The sequence below is a fragment of the Rhincodon typus genome, chromosome 6 (genome assembly GCF_021869965.1).
Source record: "Rhincodon typus isolate 14 chromosome 6, sRhiTyp1.1, whole genome shotgun sequence".
NCBI classification, from domain to species: Eukaryota; Metazoa; Chordata; class Chondrichthyes; order Orectolobiformes; family Rhincodontidae; genus Rhincodon; species Rhincodon typus.
This window is the reverse complement of record NC_063337.1, coordinates 64626041-64650011: the sequence shown is the minus strand read 5'-3', so window position 1 is coordinate 64650011 and position 23971 is coordinate 64626041. Positions and strand designations below refer to the sequence as shown.

Below are 23971 nucleotides of genomic sequence, written 5' to 3'. Positions count from 1 at the left end.
GAGGCAGGCATAGCTTGGGCCTATGCGGGTACCCATGGCCAGCCCCTTTGACTGTAGGAAGTGGGAGTTTGGAGACAATGGGTCGACCAGGGCAGTCAGGTTTGTGGATTTTGGGAAGGAGATAGAAACGGGCGGTGCGGGGTTGGGGAACGATGAGGTTGGAGGCTGTGGATGGGAGGTCACCTGAAGTGATGAGGTTGTGGATGGTTTGGGAGATGATGTTTTGGTGGTCGGTGGTGGGGTCATGATCAAGGATGCGGTAGGAGGAGGTGTCGGAGAGTTGGCGCCTGGCCTCGGCTTTGAGGAGGTCAGTGCGCCATACTACAACTGCGCCTCACTTGTCCGCGGTTTTTATAGTGAGGTTGGGATTGGAGCGGAGGGCTGCACATTCTGTGGGGGAGAGTTTGTAGTTTGGTGTTAGTCAGCATGGGCATTTTCGGCCAAAAGACTTGTTCCTATTGTTTGACCCTATGACACTATTAATCACGGAAAGTGGAAGGCCATGTTGAGACAGCAGTTAATAACAAATGTAGCTTACTTGGATTTAATATTTACGGCATAGAGTACAAAAGGAAGGAAATTATGTTGAAATTATGTTTTGATGAAGGATCACTTGGGTCAAAACATTAATTCTGATTTCTCCCCACAGATGCTTCCGTACCTCCTGAGTTTTTCCAGAAATTTCTATTCTTGTCTCTGATTTACAGCATCTGTAGTTCTTTTGGTATTTATTTGGAAATTATATTAAGCCTGTATGAAACACTGGTTTTGACTCAAAGCGAAGAATTGTTTTCAGTTCTCAGTGCCACACTTTAGAAAGAATGTGTAGATGTTAGACAGAGTGCAGAAAAAATTCACAAAAAAATCCAGGCATAAGGAACTTCAGATTGGAGAAGCTGGGACTGTTCTCCCTCGGGACTGTAAGGTTGAGAGGTGATTTAATACAGGTTTTCAAAATCATGAAGGGTCTGATTAGAGTATATGGTGAGAAACTGTTCCTACTTTTAAAAGGATGTTTGACCAATGAAGCATTAGATTTTTTCACTTATGTGTGAATAAATATACCTTTTGGTTTGAACCCATAAAAGACTGCTGCTGGTAATTTTTAAATTGACCACATATACTAACGGCGAGTTGGAAATACACGCATTTACCTTTTCAGAAATAAACCTCGCTAATTATGAATGAAATGGAAGGGAACAGAAGACTTGTGTTTATCTCGCCTCCTTCTGCAGAACATTTTATGTTACAAACATTCTATAAACGCAAGTTAATGCTGTCAATGGCTCAGTCCTACTTGCATCCTCCATTTCTGCACTGACTAGGATTGAAACAATTTCTTCTCTACGTTATTTCTTAAGTGAGCAATCATTGTTCTGGAAAGTATTTTCCAACTCTTAAGGGTGTAGCTCTCATTCTAAATCCACAAGCTGGTCCATTAAAATGTTTTTGCCATCCATACTCAATAAATTGTGGAACTGGATGCCACATACCTGCTTACTTGTAAAAAATGATAATGTAGTTGTCTATTTCATTATTTTGCATGATTCTTGTAATGATCAAGTTTGTAGTGATAAATAATTTTCAATAAGGCATTGTTTTGTTCAAGCAATAAGTAACATATGTTGGATGATTTTAAAAAATCTGATTAATTTCAGGAATGTAGTTAAATATAGGATGTGCACTTTATTTATGTACCTTTTTGATATTTTAGTTTATAGTTTTATTTTTGTTATCTAGACCTTCTAATTATTTAGGATATCCAATGGATTCAACAAAACTGTACAGGCTTGGTTGGAAACCCAAAGTAGCATGGGAAGAAGAAATTAGAAAAACAAGTATGGTTATTCTTTGAAATATATTTTTAACTATAGCACATTTAAGCATCCTGTAAGTTTGCCTAACCAAATATTAAGTGTGATAATTAAGCTGGCTGGCAAATGACTCAAATTATCATTTATTTTTTGTTTCAAGTATGTCCTGATGCACTTATCTAGCATTCTTCTATTATTATCTGATGGATGTTTTCAGTTACACAGAGGGAAATTGAACATCACTGTTTTTCCATTTACGCAATGAGCCCAATGCAAGGCCAGCATTGTTCAGTCCTATTGACCTTTGAGAAAGCATTGAGGTGCCTTCTTGAACCACTGCAGTTATATAGTGCAGGTTTAATTAAATTGTTGTTAAAGAGGAAATGCCGCTTTTTCAACTAGCAACATTGAAGAAACAGCAATGTAGGATGGTGAGTGGCTTGGAGAGGAACTTAAAAATGGTGGTGTTCCCATTCAGTCTGCTGACCTGGAATTCTTCTACAAGAAATGCAAAAAAAAAATTATTTTAGTTTCAATAATTAGACGTTGTCTCGTAAGTTGGATATATTTTTACTGCAGTGTCCTGTCCTAGTTGACTTAATGAATATATATCGACATACATTACAGTATTTTGTTTTCAAAACTATGGTAACATGCATGGAAACACTTTTGTCAAGTTTTTGGAATGAAATTTAAATGTCCAGTGTTCATTACCATTTAAAATGTGGCCATACAGCTGAGCCTTAAAAGAAAGTCCAAGCACCTGCTAAACCCCATTGATTGATAGGCAACTGGCTTTAAAATGGTAGTGAAACACTAGGTGCAGTTCAAAGGCAAGGTAATCTGATGTTTTAGCTTCAGTGAGCTTCATGTTTAGCATCTTCCAGGTAGCCTTCATCACAAGGAGACCTGACAGAGGTCTACAAAATTATGAGAGGCATAGATAGGGTGGATAGTCAGAGGTTCTTTTTCCCCAGGGCTGAAGTTTCAATTACAAGGGGGCACAAGGTCAAGGTGAGAGGGCAAAAGTTTAAGGGAGATGTGCGAGGGAAGTGTTTCATGCAGAGAGAGATAGGAGCCTGGAACACACTGCCAGAAGAAGTGGTGGAAGTGGACACATTGGCAACAAGTAAGAGGCATCTGGGTGGCTAATTGAATAGGGAGAGAATAGACGGATACGGATCGAATCAGGGCAGAAGGTTTGTTTTTTAGATTAGTTAGGGCATGATGATCAACACAGGCTTGGAGGCCAACGGGCCTGTTCCTATGCTATACTTCTCTTTTGTTCTTTTGAGACACGGTGGTGCCAGTACGCACCCAACCAGAGGATGAGCCACGTACAGGCCCTGTAAGCATCTCTTGTCAGGACATTCCAGAGGTGGCTAGAACTTCCACCTCTATCCTACCAGCTCCCTCAGCATTGTCAGAGTTCAAGCCAGGGAGGGTGTACCTGCATATGGGCAGGTCATACTCAGCATGTGTGGGTCACCTGATCAAACATCCAAGGTCAACAGGCTCCACTGTAGGGCAAGCTCCCTCAACACCAGCTGCAGACCCTGAGACTGCATTGGGACATACTGGCGGGGAGAAAAAGAAAACCTTCTGAGGTTGCACAAGTGGGACCTTGTAAATAAGATTTCATATTTATAAATACATATTCATGTTTCACCATCAGCAGTGTGCGCAAGTGTCTGGTTGCAACTTCACATTAGACGTACTGAACCCATCCATCCTAGGTGCAGTCTACACCGAGTGCAGTCTATGGATAAATCACGAGTGACTGCTGAGTCTATTACTGGGCCCCATCATTCCAGGTAAACAAACATTGCTGCTGTATCATAGACAATAGTGGGATTCAGTCACTGCCTTGCATGATCTGTATAAGAGTGCCTTGGCAAGGATTAGGCTCAACTCAGCAGACTAATGTTTCGAGAACCTGAGGCATAGACTGCTCACAGGTGTGTTTCAGCCTTGCTGTATGGGTGGTTGTATGGTGCTGTTGCTGTTTGAAAGGCCTCACGTCACTCGAAATTGAAGACCCCGTCCGTCACAGATAAAACAGCTAGAGCTCTGGGTCTCGAAACTTCAGCAGTGGTTAGAGACATTGTGGCACATCCGTGAGGCTAAGAGTTATGTGGATAGCACATTTAGAAAGGTGTTCACAACTCAGCTCAAGGGGCTAGAGGAAAGAAAGGAATGGATGACAATTAGACAGTCCGGAAAGAACAGGCAGTTGGCGCAGGAGTCCGTTGGCATCCAACTGACTAAGCAATATTCCATTTTGGAAGCTGATGAGGATGCTGGTATCTTGGACTGTGGGGCGGTGGTGGAAGAAGAAAGGAAGAGCAGTAGTGATAGGGGATTCTTTAGTCAGAGAAGCAGACAGGCTTTTCTGTGGCCGAAGACGTGACTGTAAGATAGTATGTTACTTCCTGGTTGCCAGGGTCAGGATATCTTGAAAGGGAAGAGTGATAAGTTAGAGATTGTGGTACATGTTGGTACCAATGAAATGGGCAAAGTGAGCAATGAGGTCTTGCATTAAGAAATCATGCAGCTAGGCAGTAGGTTAAAAAGCAGGACCTCAATAGTTATAATCTCTGGACTGCTCCTGGTGCCAAATACTAGTGAGTTTAGAAAGAGGAAAATAGGACAGATGAATGCGTGGCTCAAGAGTTGGTGCAAGACAGAGGGTTTTAGATTCTTGGATCACTGGGATCATTTTTGGGGAAGGTGGGACATATACAAAATGGATGGTCTGCATCTGAGCCACATTGGGATCAACATCCTTGCAAATAGTTTTACCAGTGCTGTTGGGAAGATTTCAACGAGTCTGGAAAGGGGAGGGGACACTGAAAATCGAAGAAATATAGACACATCATGCTACAACAAAGGAAGCAAGCCACAAAGATGTTGAGTGTCAAGAGAGTAAGGCAAAGCTGAGTGGTCTTTAATGCTAGGAGTGTAATGGGTAAAACTGACAAGTTAATAGCATGGATTGACACATGAAAGAATGATATGGTTGCCATCACAGAAACATGGTTGAGGGAAGAGCTGGACTGGCAACTTAACATTCTGGGTCGTTAGACAAGACAGAGGAGGTTGTAAAAAAGGTGGTAGTTGCGCACTCAATTAAGGTGTCAATTACTGCAATATGAAGAGATGATATCATGGAATCTCTACAGTGTGGTTGCAGGCTATTCAGCCCATCTAGAACCACACCCCTACCCTATGCCTGTAACCCTGCATTTCGCATGGCTAATCCATCGAGCCAGCACATCCCTGGAAACTATGGGCAATTTAGCACGGACAATCCACCTAATCTGCACACCTTTGGACTGTGGGAAGAAACTGGAACATCCAGAAGAAACCCATGCAGACACTGGAAAATGTGCAAACTCCACACAGAGAGTCACCCAAGGGTGCAGTCACACCTGGGTCTCTGAGACTGTGAAGCAGCAGTACAATATCTTGGAAGGGTCATGAAATTAGGTTTGTGTTTTTTTGGGGGCAGCTACTTTACTAGGCATGCATTGTAGGCCCCCAAAGAGTCAGCTGGAAGTAGAGGAGCAAATATGTAGACAGTTCACAGAGGTGTGTAAAAGTAATAATCGAGTAATTATATTAGGGAATTTCAACTTTCCCAAAATATATTGGGATTGTCATAGTGTTAAGGATTTAGAGGGGGCAGATTTCTTAAAGGGGAGTTTTTTTGTACCAATATGAAGTAGGCCCAACAAGGGACAGTACAGTGCTGAATCTAGTTCTGCGAAAAAAAGCCACATGAGTGTTCAATGTGGCAGTGGCCACAACATGATAAGTTCAAATTTGTTCTGAACAAATAAATAAGTGGCTTGCAAAAGACAGCTTTGGATGGGGGGATGGCAGATATAATTAAAATAAAGCAGAATCTGGTCACAGTAGGTTGGGAACAGCTCCTTGTGGGTAAGTCGACAGCAGAGCAATGGCGGGGGTGTGTGGTATTCTAAAAGGAGCTGAGGAGAGTACAGAGAATTGTCAGAGCAAAACATTCAGACAAAGGAAAGGCTTTTAGTAAGTCCAAAGGGAGCAATTCAGCTGTGGCCCTTGAGGAAAACAGGAAGTGCAAGAAGGAACTTAAGAAAGCAATTAGAAGTGCAAAAAAGAGACATGAAACATGACTTCTTAACAGGATTAGGGAGAATCCTAAGATATTTTATAAATACAGTAAGAAGGAGAAGTTAACCAGAGAAACACCAGGACCGATTAGGGGCCAAGAGAGCAAATTGCATGTGAAGCTGCAGTATATTGGAAGGCGGGGTGTTGAATGAATACTTCTCTTCAGTCTTCACTCTGGAAAAAGAGAACATAGGTATGGAGTTCAGGAACATTTGAGGTCGGAAACGTGGAAGTATTGGAGGCTCTGTCGGGCTTAAAAACAGAGAAATCCCCTGGCCTGGATAAGAACAAAGAGCAAAGAAAATTACAGCACAGGAACAGACCCTTCGGCCCTCCAAGCCTGCGCCAATCCAGATCCTCTATCTAAACCTGTCGCCTATTTTGCAAGGATCTGTATCCCTCTGCTCCCTGCCCATTCATGTATCTGTCTAGATACATCTTAAATGACGCTATCGTGCCCACCTCTACCACCTCCGCTGGCAACGCGTTCCAGGCACCCACCACCCTCTGCATAAAGAACTTTCCACGCATAGCTCCCTTAAACTTTTCCCCTCTCACCTTGAAATCGTGACCCCTAGTAATTGAGTCCCCTACTCTGGGAAAAAACTTCTTGCTATCCACCCTGTCTATACCTCTCATGATTTTGTAGACCTCAATCAGGTTACCCCCCGCCTCAACCTCTGTCTTTCTAATATAAATAATCCTAATCTACTCAACCTCTCTTCATAGCTAGTGCCCTCCATACCAGGCAACATCCTGGTGAACCTCCTCTGCACCTCTCCAAAGCATCCACATCCTTTTGGTAATGTGGTGACCAGTACTGTACACAGTATTACAAATGTGGTCGAACCAACAACTGCAACATGACCTGCCCACTCTTGTACTCAATACACCATTCAATGAATGAAAGCATGCTGTATGCCTTCTTTACCACTCTATCGACCTGTGTTGCCACCTTCAGGGTACAATGGACCTGAACACCCAGATCTCTCTGCACATCAATTTTCCCCAGGGCTTTTCCATTTACCGTATAGTTCGCTCTTAAATTGGATCTTCCAAAATGCATCACCTCGCATTTGCCTGGATTGAACTCCATCTGCCATTTCTCCGCCCAACTCTCCAATCTATCTATATTCTGCTGCCTTCTCCGACAGTCCCTTTCACTATCTACTCCTACACCAATCTTAGTGTCATCTGCAAACTTGCTAATCAGACCATCTATACCTTCCTCCAGATCATTTATGTATATCACAAACAACAGTGGTCCCAACACGGATCCCTGTGGAACACCACTGGTCACAGATCTCCATTTTGAGAAACTCCCTTCCACTTCAACTCTCTGTCTCCTGTTGCCTAGCCAGTTCTCTATCCATCTAGCTAGTACACCCTGGACCCCATGCGACTTCACTTTCTCCATCAGCCTACCATGGGGAACCTTATCAAACGCGTTATTGAAGTCCATGTATATGACATCCACAGCCCTTCCCTCATCTATCAACTTTGTCACCTCCTCAAAGAATTCTATCAAGTTGGTAAGACATGACGTTCCCTGCACAAAACCATGCTGCCTATCACTAATAAGCCCATTTTCTTCCAAATGTAAATAGATCCTATCCCTCAGTATCTTCTCCAGCAGCTTCCCCACCACTGACGTCAGGCTCATGAGTCTATAATTACCTGGATTATCCTTGCTACCCTTCTTAAACAAGGGGACAACATTAGCAATTCTCCAGTCCTCCGAGACCTCACCTGTCCTCAAGGATGCTGCAAAGATATCTGTTAAGGCCCCAGCTATTTCCTCTCTCACTTCCCTCAGTAACCTGGGATAGATCCCATCCGGACCTGGGGACTTGTCCACCCTAATGCCTTTTAGAATACCCAACAGTTCCCCCCTCCTTATTTCAACTTGACCTAGAGTAATCAAACATCTATCCCTAACCTCAACATCCGTTAGGTCCCTCTCCTCGGTGAATACCGACACAAAGTACTCATTAAGAATCTCATTCATTTTCTTTGACTCCTCGCATAACTTCCGTCCTTTGTCCTTGAGTGGGCCAACCCTTTCTCTAGTTACCCTCTTGCTCCTTATGTACGAACAAAAAGCTTTTGGATTTTCCTTAACCCTGTTTGCTAAAGATATTTCATAACCCCTTTTAGCCCTCTTAATTCCTCGTTTCAGATTGGTCCTACTTTCCCGATATTCTTCCAAAGCTTCGTCTGTTTTCAGTCGCCTAGACCTTTTTCCTCTTTGCTAGTCTCACAATTTCACCTGTCATCCATGGTTCCCTAATCTTGCTCTTTCTATCCCTCATTTTCACAGGGACATGTCTGTCCTGCACTCTAATCAACCTCTCTTTAAAAGCCTCCCACATATCAAATGTGGATTTACCCTCAAACAGCTGCTCCCAATCCACATTCCCCATCTCCTGCTGAATTTTGCTACAGTTGGCCTTCCCCCAATTTAGCACTCTTCCTTTAGGACCACTCTCGTCTTTGCCCATGAGTATTCTAAAACTTATGTAATTGTGATCACTATTCCCAAAGTAATCCCCTACTGAAACTTCAACCACCTGGTCGGGCTCATTGCCCAACACCAGGTCCAGTATGGCCCCTTCCCGAGTTGGACTATTTACATACTGCTCTATAAAACCCTCCTGGATGCTCCTTACAAATTCTGCTCCATCTAAACCCCTAACACTAAGTGAATCCCAGTCAATGTTGGGAAAATTAAAATCTCCCATCACCACCCCCCTGTTGCTCCTACATCTTTCCATAATCTATCTACATATTTGTACCTCTATCTCATGCTGGCCGTTGGGAGGCCTGTAGTACAGCCCCAACATTGTTACCGCACCCTTCCTATTTCTGAGCTCTGCCCATATTACCTCACTACTCGAGTCCTCCACAGTGCCCTCCTTTAGCACAGCTGTGATATCCTCTTTGACCAGTAATGCAACTCCTCTACCCCTTTTACCTCCCTCTCTATCCTGCCTGAAGCATCTATATCCTGGGACATTTAGTTGCCAATCTTGCCCTTCCCTCAACCAAGTCTCAGTAATAGCAATAACATCATACTCCCAGGTACTAATCCAAACCCTAAATTCATCTGCCTTACCCACAACACTTCTCACATTAAAACAAATGCACCTCAGACCACCTGTCCCTTTGCATTCATCATCTGCTCTCTGCCTACTCTTCCCCTTAGTCACACTGACTTCATTATCTAGTTCCTTACAGGCTTTAGTTACTACCTCCTTACTGTCCACTATCCTCCTTATTTGGTTCTCATCCCCCTCCCACATTAGTTCCAACCCTCCCCAACAGCATTAGCAAAAGCACCCCCTAGGACATTGGTTCCAGTCCTGCCCAGGTGTAGACCGTCTGATTTGTAATAGTCCCACCCCCCCCAGAACCAGTCCCAGTGTCCTAAAAATCACTGCCCAAATATATCAGTTCATTCACCTTCTCAGAGCACAATTCGACCGCTCCCACTCAGCTCCACTGCCGAAATGAAGAACTTACCTGCCTGGCAGCCCCCTGGTCCTCGCTCTCACCGCTCCCGCTGCTGCTGCAAAAATGGAGGCCACTGATTCCACGAGGTAAGTATTTAAATGGGAAACTTACGTCCTGGCAGCCCCCTGGTCCTCGCTGTCACTACTCCCGCAGCTGCTGCAAAAATGGATGAATTTCATCCCAGGATGCTGTGGGAGGCAAGGCAAGAAATTGCAGGGGCTCTCTCACAAATTTTTAGTTCCTCTTTGGCAACCAGAGGAAGTGCCAGAGGACTGGGGGACAGCTAATGTGGTTGCACGTTTTTGGAGGGGTAGTAGAGATAAACCAGGAAATTTTGAATTTACGTCAGTGGTCGAGGGAAACTATTGGAGAAAATTCTGAAGGATCGAATTAACACCCACTTGGAAAGGCATGGGTTAAATAGGGATAGTAAACATGGCTTTGTCAGAGGGAGGTCATGCCTAACAAATTTGTTAGAATCTTTTGAAAATGTAATCAAGTGTGTAGATGAGAGAAATTCAGTTGATGAAGTTTATATGGATTTTAGTAAATGTTCTGACAAGGTCCCAAATGGGAGACTGATTGAGGTTAAAGCACATGGAATTTAGGGAAATTTCGTGAGATGGATGAAAAACTGGCTTAGTAATAGGACACAAAAGCTAGTGATAGAAAACTGCTTGAGTGACTGGAGGCCAGCATCCAGTGGTGAATGACAAGAATAAGTACAGGGACCCTTATTGTTTGTTATATACGTAAATGATATTGATGAAAACGTGGAGGGAATGTTAAGCAAATTTGTATAAGACACCAAGATTTGTAGAGTGGTTGATAGTGAAGAAGATGGTTGTTGCTTACAGGAAGATTGGTCAGAAGGGCAGACCAATACTAGATGCTATTTATAGAGTCATAGATTAATACAGCAGAGAAACAGCCTTTGGCCCAAACTGGTCCACGCTGACCATGATGCCCACTCAGCTAGTTCCAATTGCTGCATTTGGTCCATATCTCTCTGAACCCCTCCCATCCACGTATTTATCGAAACGATTTTTAAATGTTGCTATTGTACCTGTCTCAACCACTTTCTCTGGCAGCCCATTCCACGTCTCTCTGTGTGAAGAAATTGTCCCTCAGGTCCTTCTTAAATCTTTCCCTCTCACCTTAAACCTTTTCCCTCTAGTTTTCAATTCACCATCCCTGGGAAAAACTCTATGCATTCATCCTCGCCTCCAGTCTGAGAAACAACCTTCAAACATTTTACCCTGATAACAACATTTAATCCTGATAACTGCAAGGTGATGCACTTTGGAAGAAGGAACAAGATGAAGGAGTATTTAATAAATGGCAGCACACTAGGTAGCTTAGAGGAACAGAGGGATCTTGGGATAATTATTCACAGAGCCCTGAAGTCAGCAGAACATGTGAATAGATATTAAGAAGGCATATGGGATACTTGCTTTCATCATTTGTGACATAGAGTATAAGAGCAAGGAGGTAAAGTTGGAGTTGCACAGAGCATTGGTCAGGCCACAACAGGGGTACCGTATGCAGTTCTGGTCACCTCACTGCAGGAAGGATGTGATTGCACTAGAGGGGGCAACAGAGGTTCACCAGGATCTTGCCTGAAATGGAGAATTTGAGCTATAATGCGAAACCAAATAGGTTTGAATTGTTTTCTTTAGAGCAGAGAAGACTAAGAGGGGACATGACTGAGGTATATAAAATTATGAGGAAAACGGACAGGGTGAATAAAGAATAGCTGTTCCTTTTGATTGAGGCGTCAATTACGAGAGGGCATAGTTTTAGCTGAGGGGGGTGAGAGATTCAGATGGCATTTGGGAAAGAAAACGTATTAACTCAGCAGGTAGTGGGAATCTAGGGATTCAGGGGCCAGTATTCCATTTGACTTCTTGATTATTTTCTGTACATGTTTGTGGCATTTTAAAGAGCTATACACCTATGCACCCAAATCTTGTATTTAACTTTGTGCCTTCTAAGAGATATCCTGATCTTTCCTTTTTAGGTTCAAAATGTATAACCTTACCATTTTTGAATTAAAATCCATCTGCCACAACTTTGCCAATTCACCTAATCTATCAATATCTTGTTGTAATTTTATGCTGTCGTCAATATTGCCTACAATGCTGTGTTGTCAGCAAATTTGGATATTTGACTTTTTGAGTCATTATTCAGTCATTAATAAATGTTGTGAATGAAGTTAATGACCCAATCCCCCCACAATCTCTTTCTTCCCATGGTCTATCCTCTCTCCCACCCCTTCCTCCTTATATATTGAGTCTCCCTCCCACCCCTCTTTGGTATTGTCAGACCCTCTGCACCTCAACATTCTGACTCTAATTCCCACACTTAAATTCCCCAAACTCTCTGCCACAGCAGTGACCCTGATAACCCTGCTCCCCCTAGGCTTTTAATGGACAGACACCCAGAACTGTTTGTAGTCCACCCCTTGTGCAACTTAGCTAGACAGCTGTGAACAATAGTGACCAGACTCCTGACTGAAATCTGATGACTGTGTTCCTCTGATTCACCAGACTGGCTGCACTGCACCTATAGGACTGATCAGTACTCACCTTGGAGACTGAAGAATTATGGACCCTTGGCAATGACTGTGTTCAAATCCCTGAACTGATATCAGAGACTGCCTTGACTTACTGTGCTGAGGACCCTGACCTGAGGATGTCTATCTGGACTTGACTGAGGATTACTCTTCCTAAACTTTGACCATGGCTGCTTACTTGCTGCACTGATGATCAGCATGGTAAGTTGCCTGGCTTTGTGTCTGCAACAAACAGCAAACCAAGACAGTGTTTTCAGCCTCTATGGTCCAGCTAATGGGCAAAAGTGCAAAAAGACAAAGAATGGCAGGGATGTTTTGAGCATCCGTGTAGGTGCAATGTGAGTGACAACAAAAAGGGCAAGCAAGCAGCCCTGAAATGTATCCTTGAGCTGTGATATCAGGCAACAGCTTGAGTATTGTGTGCAGTTTTGTAATCCACTGTATAGGAGGAATGTGTTTGCACTGGAGACGGTACAGAGGAGATTTACCAAGATGTTACCTCATCTGGAGAATTTTAGTTATGAAGAGAGATTGTATTGAATGGAATTGTTTTCCTTGGAACAGAGCAGATTGAAAGGAAACATAAAATATGATTGAGATGTATAAAATTACGAGAGGCATAGACAGGTAGACAGGAATGACTTTTCCCCTTGGTGGAGGAATCTATGACCAAGGGCAAAGATTTAAGGTAAGGGGCAGGGCTTTAGGGGGAACATGAAAAAGGTTTTCACCCAGAGGGTGGTAGGAATATGGAACTCAATGCCTGTAAGGGTGGTGGAGGCAGAGACCCTCATAATGTTTAAGAAGTACACTTGTGGTGCCAATGCATGCAAGGCTATGTGCCAACCCATTCTGGACAGAATAAAAGAGCATTGTTGAACTAAAGTGAACTAGCTCAGTTCCAAATCACCTTGACCTTTAAGATTTAGACTTTGAGGGCTGGCAGGGGTAGATAGTGAAAATAGTAATGACAATGATAATGGTAGTAAAGACATTAATCGTAGTGTGAATTGCTACAGAAGACCATGTAAGTAAATAAAATTACACTAATGGAATAATTGAGACTAAGTAGAGAGAACCTCAGGGAGATTTGGTATAATGAGGCGATGGTCTTATGGTATTATCGCTGAACTGTTAATCCAGAGGTCCAGATAATGTTCTGGAGACCAGATTCAAATCCTGCCACAGCAGATGGTGGAATTTGAATTCAATAAATACCTGGAATTAAGAATCCAATGATGACCGTGAATCTGTTGCCAATTGTTGGAAATACCCATCTGGTTCACTAGTGTTCTTTAGGGAAGGAAACTGCCATCCTTACCTAGTCTGACCTACATATGACTCCAGGCCCACAGCAATGTTGTTGACTTTGAACTGCCCTTTAGGCAATTAAGAATGGGCAATAAATGCTGCCATCCTGACGTTGTCTAGGCTACACATGACTCCAGACCATAAAACACCGTGGATAACTCTTCATTGCTCTCTGAAATTACCTAACAAACTACTGAGTTGTATCAAGATTGCTACAGTTCTAAAGAATATCTAAAGAAAAGAATGAAATTGGACAGTTTAGGCAAAATAAACTGTCAACCCTGCAGAATCCTCCACACTAAAATCTAGGCTAGTGTCAAAACTGGGAGAGCTGAGACCACAGTCCAATTAAGCAGCATCCTGACCCAGTCATACTCACAGAATCATACTTTACAATGTTCCAGACACCACCATCAACATCCAAGGTATTCCCTGTCACATTAACAGATCTGGCAGCACAGTGGTCTACAGTTGAAAGGGAGACCTCAAATTTATCTCCAGATTTTTTTTTACATTCACTCCTAAGTGCCAGGTATGACTCCAGCCAGCGGAGAGTTTGACTCCTATTCATTCCAGTTTTGCAAGGGCTCCTTGATGCCATGCTCAGTCAAATGTCACCTTGATATCAAGGCCATCACTCTCACCTCACCTCTGGAAATCAGTCCTTTTGTCCATGTTTGAACTAAGGCTGCACTGAGGTCATGAGTTGAGTGGCCCTGGCGGAACCCAAACTGGGCACCACTGAGCAAGTTATTGCTGAGCAGATGTTGCTTTTAGCACTGTTGATGACACCTGCCATCTCTTTACCAATGGTTGAGAGTAGACTGATAGGACGGTAATTGGCTTATCCATAGAATCCGTAGAATCCCTACAATGTGGAAACAGGCCCTTAGGCCCAACAAGTCCACATGGACTCGAACATCCCACCCAGACCCATTCCTCTGTAACCCACCTAATCTACACATCCCTGAACACTACGGGCAATTTAGTATGGCCAATCCACCTAGCCTCCACATCTTTGGACTGCGGGAGGAAACTGGAGCACCCAGAGGAAACCCACGCTGACACGGGGAGAACGTGCAAACTCCACATAGACAGTCGCCTGAGGGTGGAATCGAACCCGGATCCCTGGTGCTGTGAGGCAGCAGTGCTAACCAGTGAGCCACCATGCAGGAATTGTCCTGCTTTTTGTGCACATACCTGGGCAATTTTCTATATTGTCAGGTAGATGCAAGTGTTGTAACCATACCAGAACAGCTTGACTAGGGTGGGGGCAAGTTCTGGAGAACAAGTCTTCAGTACTGTTGCCAGACTGTTGTCAGGGCCCATAGCATTTTCAGTATCTGGTGCTTTCAACCATTTCTTGATATAACATGGAGTGAATCAAATTGGCTGAAGACTGGTATCTGCAATGCTGGGGACCATCGGAGGAGGCTGAGATGAATCATCCACTCGGCACTTCTGGCTGAAGATTGCTTTGAATGTTTCAGCCTTATCTTTTGCACTTATAAGTTGGACTCTTCCATCATTGAGGATAGGGATATTTGTTGAGCCTCCTCCTCCAGCAAGTTCTTTAATTGTCACCAACATTGATTTTGAAACTGGTGAATTCCACATTTAGGCCATTGGGCTGTAGGCTCCCGAGGCGGGATATGAGGTGCTGTTCCTCCAGTTTGCGGGTGGTGTCATTGTGACACTGGAGGAGGCCCAGGATGGACATGTCACCCAAGGAGTGGGAGAGGGAGTTAAAATGTTTGGCAACCGGAAGGTGTTGTCATTTGTCACGTAGAGAGCACAGATCCTCTACAAAACAGTCTCCGAGTCTATGCTTGGTCTCACCGATGTAGAGGCGGCCACATCGGTAGCAGTGAATACAGTAAACCAAGTTAATGGATGTGCAGGTGAACCCCCATCTGATATGGAAGTTTTGTTTTATGCCTTGAATGGAGGTGAGGGGGTAGGTGTAGGGGCAGGTGTAGTAATTCCTGCGGTTGCAGGGAAAGGTGCCGGAGGTGGTGGGGTTAGTGGGGAATGTGGACCAGATGAGGGAGTCATGAAGAGAGAAAGCAGATGGGGTGGGGAGGGAAATGTCTCTTTAGTTGTGGGGTCAGATTGTAGGTGGCAGAAGTGACGGAGACTGATACGTTGGATGTGGATGTTGGTGGGGTGATATGTGAGGATAAGGTGTCTTCTGTCTTTATTTTTGTTGTGGGGAGGCAATGTGAGGGCAGAAGTGCAGGAAATGTAAGAGATGCAATTGAGGGCATTTTCGATCACCAGAGGGGGAAGTTGTGGCCCTTGAAATAGGAGGACATGTGGGATGTGCAGGACTGGAACACCCCATCTTGGGAGCAGATGCAGCGGAGGAATTGGGAGTAGGGTATTGCATTCTTGCAAGAGGGTGGGTGAGAGGAGGTGTAGTCCAGGTAACTGTGGGAGTCGGTGGTCTTGAAATAGATGTCAGTTTTGAGTCAGTCACCAGAGATGGAGCCGCCAGCATCTGCAGTTCTTGCCATCTCTGAATAATGGGGGAGGGTTGCTTTTCAGACTGGAAGCCTGTGACTAGCAGTGTTCCACAGGGATCGGTTCTCCTTTGGTTTTCATTTATATAAATGATTTGGATGAGAATATAGAAGGCATGGTTAGCAAGTTTGTGGATAACACCAAAATTGATGGTACTGTCAATAGTGAAGAACGTTTTCTAAGATTACAAACGGGTCTTAATCAAATGGGTCAATGGGCAGAAAAATGGCAGATGGAGTTCAATCTGGATAAATGCGAGGTATTGCATTTTGGTACAACGATCTAGGGCAGGACTTATACAATTAATGATAGGGCCTTGCATAGGGTTGTAGAACAGAGGGACCTGGGGTGCAAGTACATAAATCTTTAAAGTTTGCATCAATATAGACAGGATGGTTAAAATAGCGTTTGGCATGCTTGCCTTCATTGCTCAGCCCTTTGAGTATAGAAGTTGGGACATTATGTTAAGGTTGTACAAGACATTGGTGAGGCCGCTTCTGGAATACTGTGTCCAGTTCTGGTCGCCCAGTTATAGGAAGGATATTATCAAGCTGGAGAGGGTTCAGAAGGGATTTACCAGGATGTTGCCAGGAATGGAAGGTTTGAGTTATAAAGAAAAGCTGGATAGCCTGGGACGTTCTTCAGTGGAGCATAGGAAGTTGAAAGGTGACCCGATAGAAGTTTATAAAATAATGAAGAGGTATAGATAGAGTTGATAGTAGTTGTCTTTTCCCTAAGATGGGGAATTTCAAGACTATGGAGCACATTTTTAAGGTGAGGGAAAAGAGATTTAAAAAAGATGTAAGAGGCAATCTTTTTTACACAGAGGGTGGTCCGTGTGTGGAATAAACTTCGTGACGGAGTAGTGGATGCAGGTACAAATACAACATTTAAAAGACATTTGGATGGACACATGAATAGGAAAGGTTTGGAGGAGCAGGCAGGTAGAACTAGTTTCGTTTAGGATTATGTTCAGCATGGACTGGTTGGACCGAAGAGTCTGTTTCCGTGCTGTATGCTTCAATGACTCTATAACATTCATGACTGGATGTGGCAGGACTGCAGAGCTTAGATCTGATCCTTTGATTGTGGAATTGCTTAGTCCTGTCTATCACTTTCTGCTAATACTGTTTGGCTTGCAAGTAGCCCTGTTTGGTACCTTCACCAGGTTGAAACCTCATTTTCAGGTATGCCTGGTGCTGCTCCTGTTGTACCTTCCTGCATCCTCTATTCAACCAGGGTTGATCCCCGGCTTAATGGTAATGATCAAGTAGGGGATATGCTGGGCCATGAGGTTGCAGGTTGTGCTGCAGTACAATTCTGCTGCTGTTGGTTGGCCCGGTCTTGAGTTACAAGATTTGTTTGAAGTCTGTGCCACCAGCCATACTGAAAAATGAAAAAGTAACTCATAGACAGATGCCAATCCCACAACCAACAGATCTGATGCCAGTCTTGAGCCAATTTGATCCACTCCATCTGATATCAAGCAATAGTTGGAGGCACTGGATACTGCAAAGGCTGTGGGCCCTGACAATATTCCAGCAATAGTACTGAAGACTTGTACTTCAGAACTTGCTATACCCCAAGCCAAAGTGCTTCAGTACAGCTACAGCTACAACACACATCTACCTGACAATGCAAAAAATTGTCCGGGCATGTCCTGTACTCAAAAAACAGGACAAATCCAATGCAGCCAGTTACCACCCATCAGTATATCCTCAATAACCAATGAGATGATTGAAGGGGTCATTAACAGTGCTTACCAATAACCTGTTCACTCACACTCGGTTTGAATTCCGACAATGCTACTCAGCTCCTGACCTCATCACAGTATTAGTTCACTTCGGGAGTAACTGCCCTTGATGTCAAGGCTGCATTTGACTGGATGCTGCATCAAAGAGCCCTAATTAGACTGGAGTCAACAGGAATCAGTGGGAAAACTCTCCAGTGGCTGGAGTCATACCTGGCACAGAGAAAGATGGTTGTGGTTTTTGGAGTTCAGTCACCACAGCTCTGGGACATCTCTGCAGGAGTTCTTCAAGGCCCAAGGCCCAACTATCTTCAACTACTTCATCAGTTACCTTCTCTACATTGGGGAGATGAATTACAGACTGAGTGACTGCTTTGGGGAACATCTGCCTTCTGTCGATAAAAATGATGCTGAGATTCCAGTTGCCTGTCACTCACAACCATGTTCCCTGGCTAATATTTCTCTTTAGGTCCTATTGCCGTGCTCCAGCGAGGTACAGCACGGTGGGTAAAGGACATGGAAAGAGGTGCTCAGGCTCTGAAATTATTGAACTTGATATTCAGTCCTCAAGACTGCAGAATGCCCAAGTGGAAACTGGACAGGGAATGGATCAGGCTGCATTATCTACTGGACAGAACCAACAAGCTCCACAAGTTAAAGTTCTAATTTGGGGCAAAGCCAATTTTGATAGCGTTAGACAAGAACTTCCAAAAGTTAACTGGGACGTTTTCAAAAGTGAGTTAATGAGGGTTCAGGGCCAGTATGTTCCTGTTAAAGTAAAGGACAAGTCTGGCAGGAATAGGGAGCCCTGGATGACAAGACTCTGGTCAAGAAGAAAAAGGAGGCATATGACATGTATAGGATCAAGTGAATTCCTTCAGAAGTATAAAGGGTGTCAGACTACACTTAACGGAAAAGTCAGGGGACCTAAAAGGGACGCAAGATGGCTTTGGCAGATAAGGTAAAGGAGAATCCATAAGGATTCTACAATTACATGAAGGGCAAAAGAGTAACGAGGGAGAAAACAGGGCCTCTAAAAGATCAACAAGGTTATCTATGTGTGGAGTCACAAGAGATGGATGAGAGCCTAAATGAATATTTCTTGTCAGCATTTACCGTCGAGAAAGGCATGGATGCTGAGAACTTGTGAAGGGGACATGAGATGGCTTTGGCAAATAGGGCTAAGGAGAATCCAAAGGGATTCTACAAATACATTAAAGACAAACCAAATCCCTGTGACATGATCAGGTGTACCCTAGAACTTTGTAGAAAGCTAGGGGGAGGCGATAGCCTGGTGGTATTATTGCTGGGCTGTTAATCCAGAGACCCAGATAATGTTCTGGGGACCTGGGTTTGAATCCCACTACAGCAGATGGTGGAATTTGAATTCAAGAAAAATATCTGGAATTAAGAATCTAATGATGACCATGAATCCATTGTCAATTGTTGGGAAAAACCTATCTGGTGTCCTTCACGGAAAGAAACTGCCATCCTTACCTGACCTAGCCTACATATGACTCCAGACCCACAGCAATGTGGCTAACTCTCAACTGCCTCCTGGGCAATTAGGGGTGGGCAATAAATGCTGCCTAGCCAGCGACACCCTATAATGAATAAAGGAAAAGGAAACGGGTAACTAGGGAGAGAATGGGTTTCCTCAAAGATCAGCAAGCCTGCCTAAGTGGCGAATTGCAGGAGATGGCTGAGATACTCAATGAGTATTTTGCAGCAAATAAAAAACAAAAGAACAGTGGCTGCTATAAATCAGTAACAAAAAGAGAAGTTGCTGGAAAAGCACAGCAGGTCTGGGAGTATCAGTGAAGAAAAATCCAAGCTAATGTTTCAGGTCTGGTGACCCTTCCTCAGCTCTGACATGTATAGGCAGCTGGGATCAAGTGGATGCCTTGAAGAGTATAAACGGTGTCAGAGTACACAAATAAAAAAATTCAGGGAAGCTAAAAGGGGACAAGGGATGGTTTTGGCAGATAAGGTAAAGGAGAAGTTGGAGAAATAAACGGCAACATCTTGAAAAATGTCCATATTACAGAGGAGGAGGTTCTAGACAGCTTAAAACACACAAAGGTGGATAAATCCCTGGAACCTGATCAGGTGTACCCGATGACTTGGTGGGAAGCTAGGGAAGTGATTGCTGGTACCCTTGCTGAGATATTTGTATCATCAATAGTCACAGATGAGGTGCCAGAAGACTGGAGTTGGCTAACATGGTGCCACTATTTAAGAAATGTGAGAAGGAAAAGCCAGGGAACAATAAACCGGTGAACCTGAAATCAATGGTGGGCAAGATGTTGGAGGGGATCCTGAGGGACAGGGTTCACATCCATTTGGAAAGGCAAGAACAAAGAACAAAGAAAATTACAGCACAGGAACAGGCCCTGCAACCCTCCAAGCCTGCACCAACATGCTGCCCATCACAACTAAAACCCCCTCCCTACCAGGGACCGCATTCCTCTATTCCCATCCTATTCATGTATTTGTCAAGACAGCCTTTAAAAGTCACTATCGTATCTGCTTCCACTACCTCCCCCGGCAGCGTGTTCCAGGCACCCACCACCCTCTGTGTAAAAAACTTGCCTCGTACATCATCTTAAAACCTTGCCCCTCGCACCTTAAACCTATGGCCCCTGGTAACTGACTCTTCCACCCTAGGAAAAAGCTTCTGACTGTCCACTCTGTCCATGCCCTTCAGAATCTTGTTGACCTCTATCAGGTCACTTTCAACCTCCGTCATTCCAGTGAGAACAACCCAAGTTTCTCCAACGATTCCTCATAGCTAATGCCCTCCATACCAGGCAACATCCTGGTAAATCTTTTCTGTACCGTCTCCAAAGCTACCACATACTTCTGGTAGTGTGGCGAGCAGAATTGAATACAATATTCCAAATGTGGCCTAACTAAGGTCCTATAAAGCTTTAATATTACCTGCCAATGTTTAAACTCAATGCCCCAGCCGATGAAGGCAAGTGTGCCACATGCGTTGTTGACTACCTTCTCCATCTGCATTGCCCCTTTCAGTGACCTGTGTATCTGTACACCGAGATCCCTCTGCCTATCTGTACTCTTAAGGGTTCTGCCATTTACTCTATATTTTCTATCTGCATGAGACCATCCAAAATGCATTACCTCACATTTTTCAGGATAAAACTCCATCCGCCATCTCTCTGCCCAAGTCACCAATTGATCTATATCCTGCTGTATTTTCTGACGGTCCTCATCGCTATCCGCAATTCCACAAACATTTGTGTCATCGGCAAACTTACTTATCAACCAGCTACATTTTCCTCCAAATCATTTCTATATATTTCAACTAGCAAAGGTCCAAACACTGATCCCTGAGAAACGCCACTAGTCACAGCCCTCCATTCAGAAACACACCCTTCCACTGCTACCCTCTGTCTTCTATGACCGAGCCAGTTTTTTATCCATTTTGGAAGCTCAGCTCTGACCCCGTGTGACTTTATCTTCTGTATCAGTCTGCCATGAGGGACCTTGTCAAAGGCCTTACTGAAGTCCATGTAGACAACATCCACTGCCCTATCCTCATCGATCATCTTCGTCACTTCCTCAAAAAACTCAACCAAGTTAGTGAGACACGACCTCTCCTTCACAAAACCATGTTGCCTCTTGCTAATACACCCACTGATTTCCAAGTGGGAGTAAATCCTGTCTTGAAGAATCCTCTCCAATAATTTCCGTAACATTGACGTAAGGCTCACCGGCCTGTAATTAGCTGAATTATCGTTGCCACCCTTCTTAAAGAAAGGAGCAACATTGGCTATTCTCCAATCCTCTGGGACCTCCCCTGTAGCCAGTGAGGATACAAAGATTTCCCTCAAGATCCCAGCAAAATCCTCCCTTGCCTCTCTTAAAATTCTGGGTTGTATCCTGTCAGGCCCTGGGGACTTTTGTACCTTAATGTTTTTCAAGACCCCCAATACCTCCTCCCTTTTGATCCCAACCTGACCCAAACTATCTACACACCCTTCCCCAGACTCATCATCCACCAAGTCCTTCTCTATGGTGAATACTGACGCAAAGTACTCATTTAATACCTCGCCCATTTCCTCTGGCTCCATGCATAAATTCCCTTCACTGTCCTTGAGTGGGCCAATCCTCTACCTGGCTACCCTCTTGCTCTTTACATATGTGTAAAAAGCATTGGGATTTGCCGTAATCCTGTTGGCCAATGACTTTTCATGACCCCTTTTAGCCCTCATGACTCCCTGCTTAAGTTTCTTTCGACTTTCCTTGTATTCCACCCCTTGCTTCATGTGTTCCCAACCTTCTAGCCTTGATAAATGCTTCCTTTTTCTTTTTGACTAGGCTCACAATTTCTCTTGTTGTCCAAGGTTCCCTAAACTTGCCAAACTTATCCTTTATCCATACAGGAATGTGCCAGTCCTGAGTTTCCAGCAACTTATACTTGAAAGCCTGCCACATACCATTTGTTGATTTGCCCTCAAACATCTGCCTGCAATCTACATTCTTCAGTTCCTGCCTAATATTGTTGTAATTAGCCTTCCTCCAATTTAGCACCTTCAACTGACAACTCCACCTATCTTTATCCATCAGTACCTTAAAGCCTCCACTACTTCCTTTGACAGCTCATTCTAAACACACAGCACTCTCTGAGTAAAGAAATTACACCTTAGGTCCATTTTATATCTTTTCCCTTTCACCTTAAACATATGCCCTCTAGTTTTGGACTCCCCCACCCCAGGGAAATGTCCTTGTCTATTTACCCTATCTATGCTCCTCATAATTATATAATCCCCTATAAGGTCACCCCTCAGCCTCCGATGCTGAAAGGAAAATAGCCCCAGTCTATTCAACCTCTCCCAAACCTGGCAACATCATTGCAAATATTTTCTGAAGACTTTCAAGTTTCACAACATCCTTCATATATCAAGGAGACCAGTGGCTGAAGCTTGGCATGCAAGTGCAGCAGACAATAAGGAAAACTATTGGCATGCTCTCTTTCATTACAAGAGGATTTGAGTATCGAGTAAGGATGTCATGCTGCAGTTATACAGCGCCTTAGTGAGGCAATACTTTGAGTATTGTGTACAGTTTGGTCTCCTACTCTGAGAAAAGACATTTTTACTGTTGAAGGAGTCCAACAAAGATTCACCAGACTGATTCCCGGGATGGCAGGACTGACATAAGAGGAAAGACTGGATCAACTGATCTTGTATTCACTGGAAATTAGAAGAATGAGGGGTGATCTCATAGAAACATATAAAATCCTGATGGCACTGGACAGGCTAGATGTGGGAAGAATATTCCCGATGTTGGAGAGGTCTAAAACTAGGGGTCACAATTTAAGAATAAGGGGAAAGCCATTCAGGACTGAGATGAGGAAGAATTTCTTAACTTGGAGAGTTGTGATCTTGTGGAATTCTTTCCCCCAGAAAGCTGTCAGTGCCAGTTCACTAGATATATTCAAGAGAGAACTGGATGTAGCCCATGTGGCTAAAGGGATCGAGGCATATGGGGAGAGCACATGAAAGGGATACTGAGATTGCATGATCAGCCATGATGGGATTGAATGATGGTATAGGTTTGAAGGGCAGAATTGCCTACTCCTGCATCTATTTTCTGTGTTTCTATGTATGGTTAGTAAGTTTGCAGATGACACTAAAATTGGCGGTGTGGTGGATATCCAAGAAGGTTACCTCAGAGTACAACAAGACCTTGATCAGATGGGCAGATGGAGATTAATTTAGATAAATGTGAGGTACTGCATTTTGGAAAGGCAATTCAAGGCAGGACTTATATAGTTAATGGTAAGGTTCTGTGGAGTGTTGCTGAACATGTAGACCTTGGAGTGCAGGTTCATAGTTCCTCGAAAGTGGAGTCACAGGTAGACAGGATAGTGAGGAAGGCATTTGGCATGCTTGTCTTCATTGGGCAGTGCATTGAGTATACGAATTGGAGGTCATGTTGCGGCTGTACAGGACATTGGTTAGGCTAATTTTGGAATACTACATTCATTTCTGCCTGCTATAGGAAGGATGTTGTGAAACTTAAAAGGGTTCAGAAATGATTTACAAGGATGTTGCTAGGGTTGGAGGGTTTGAGCTATAGGGAGAGGCAGAATAGGCTGGGGCTATTTTCCCTAGAACATAGGAGGCTGAGGGGTGACCTTATAGAAGTTTATAAAATCATGAGTGGCATAGAAAGGGTGAATAACCAAGGCCTTTTCCCCAAGGGGTGGAGGGAATGGAGGAGTGGTAGAGCTTGGTCCAATTACAACATTAAAAAGGGTATATAAATATGGAGAGGTTAGAGGGATATGGTCCAAATGCTGGC

The 23971-nt window shown here is 43.8% G+C and overlaps 1 protein-coding gene across 1 annotated transcript in view; it reads left to right on the top strand.

The window, feature by feature from the left end:
- The window catches only part of LOC125483381 (dTDP-D-glucose 4,6-dehydratase-like), a 96921-nt gene extending 95066 nt beyond the window's left edge, over positions 1-1855 (top strand). Inside the window, exon 8 of the mRNA XM_048598399.1 lies at positions 1741-1855. Coding sequence (XP_048454356.1) covers positions 1741-1855 — 115 coding nt within the window. The remainder of the gene's footprint in view (positions 1-1740) is intronic.
- Positions 1856-23971: the final 22116 nt, after the last annotated feature.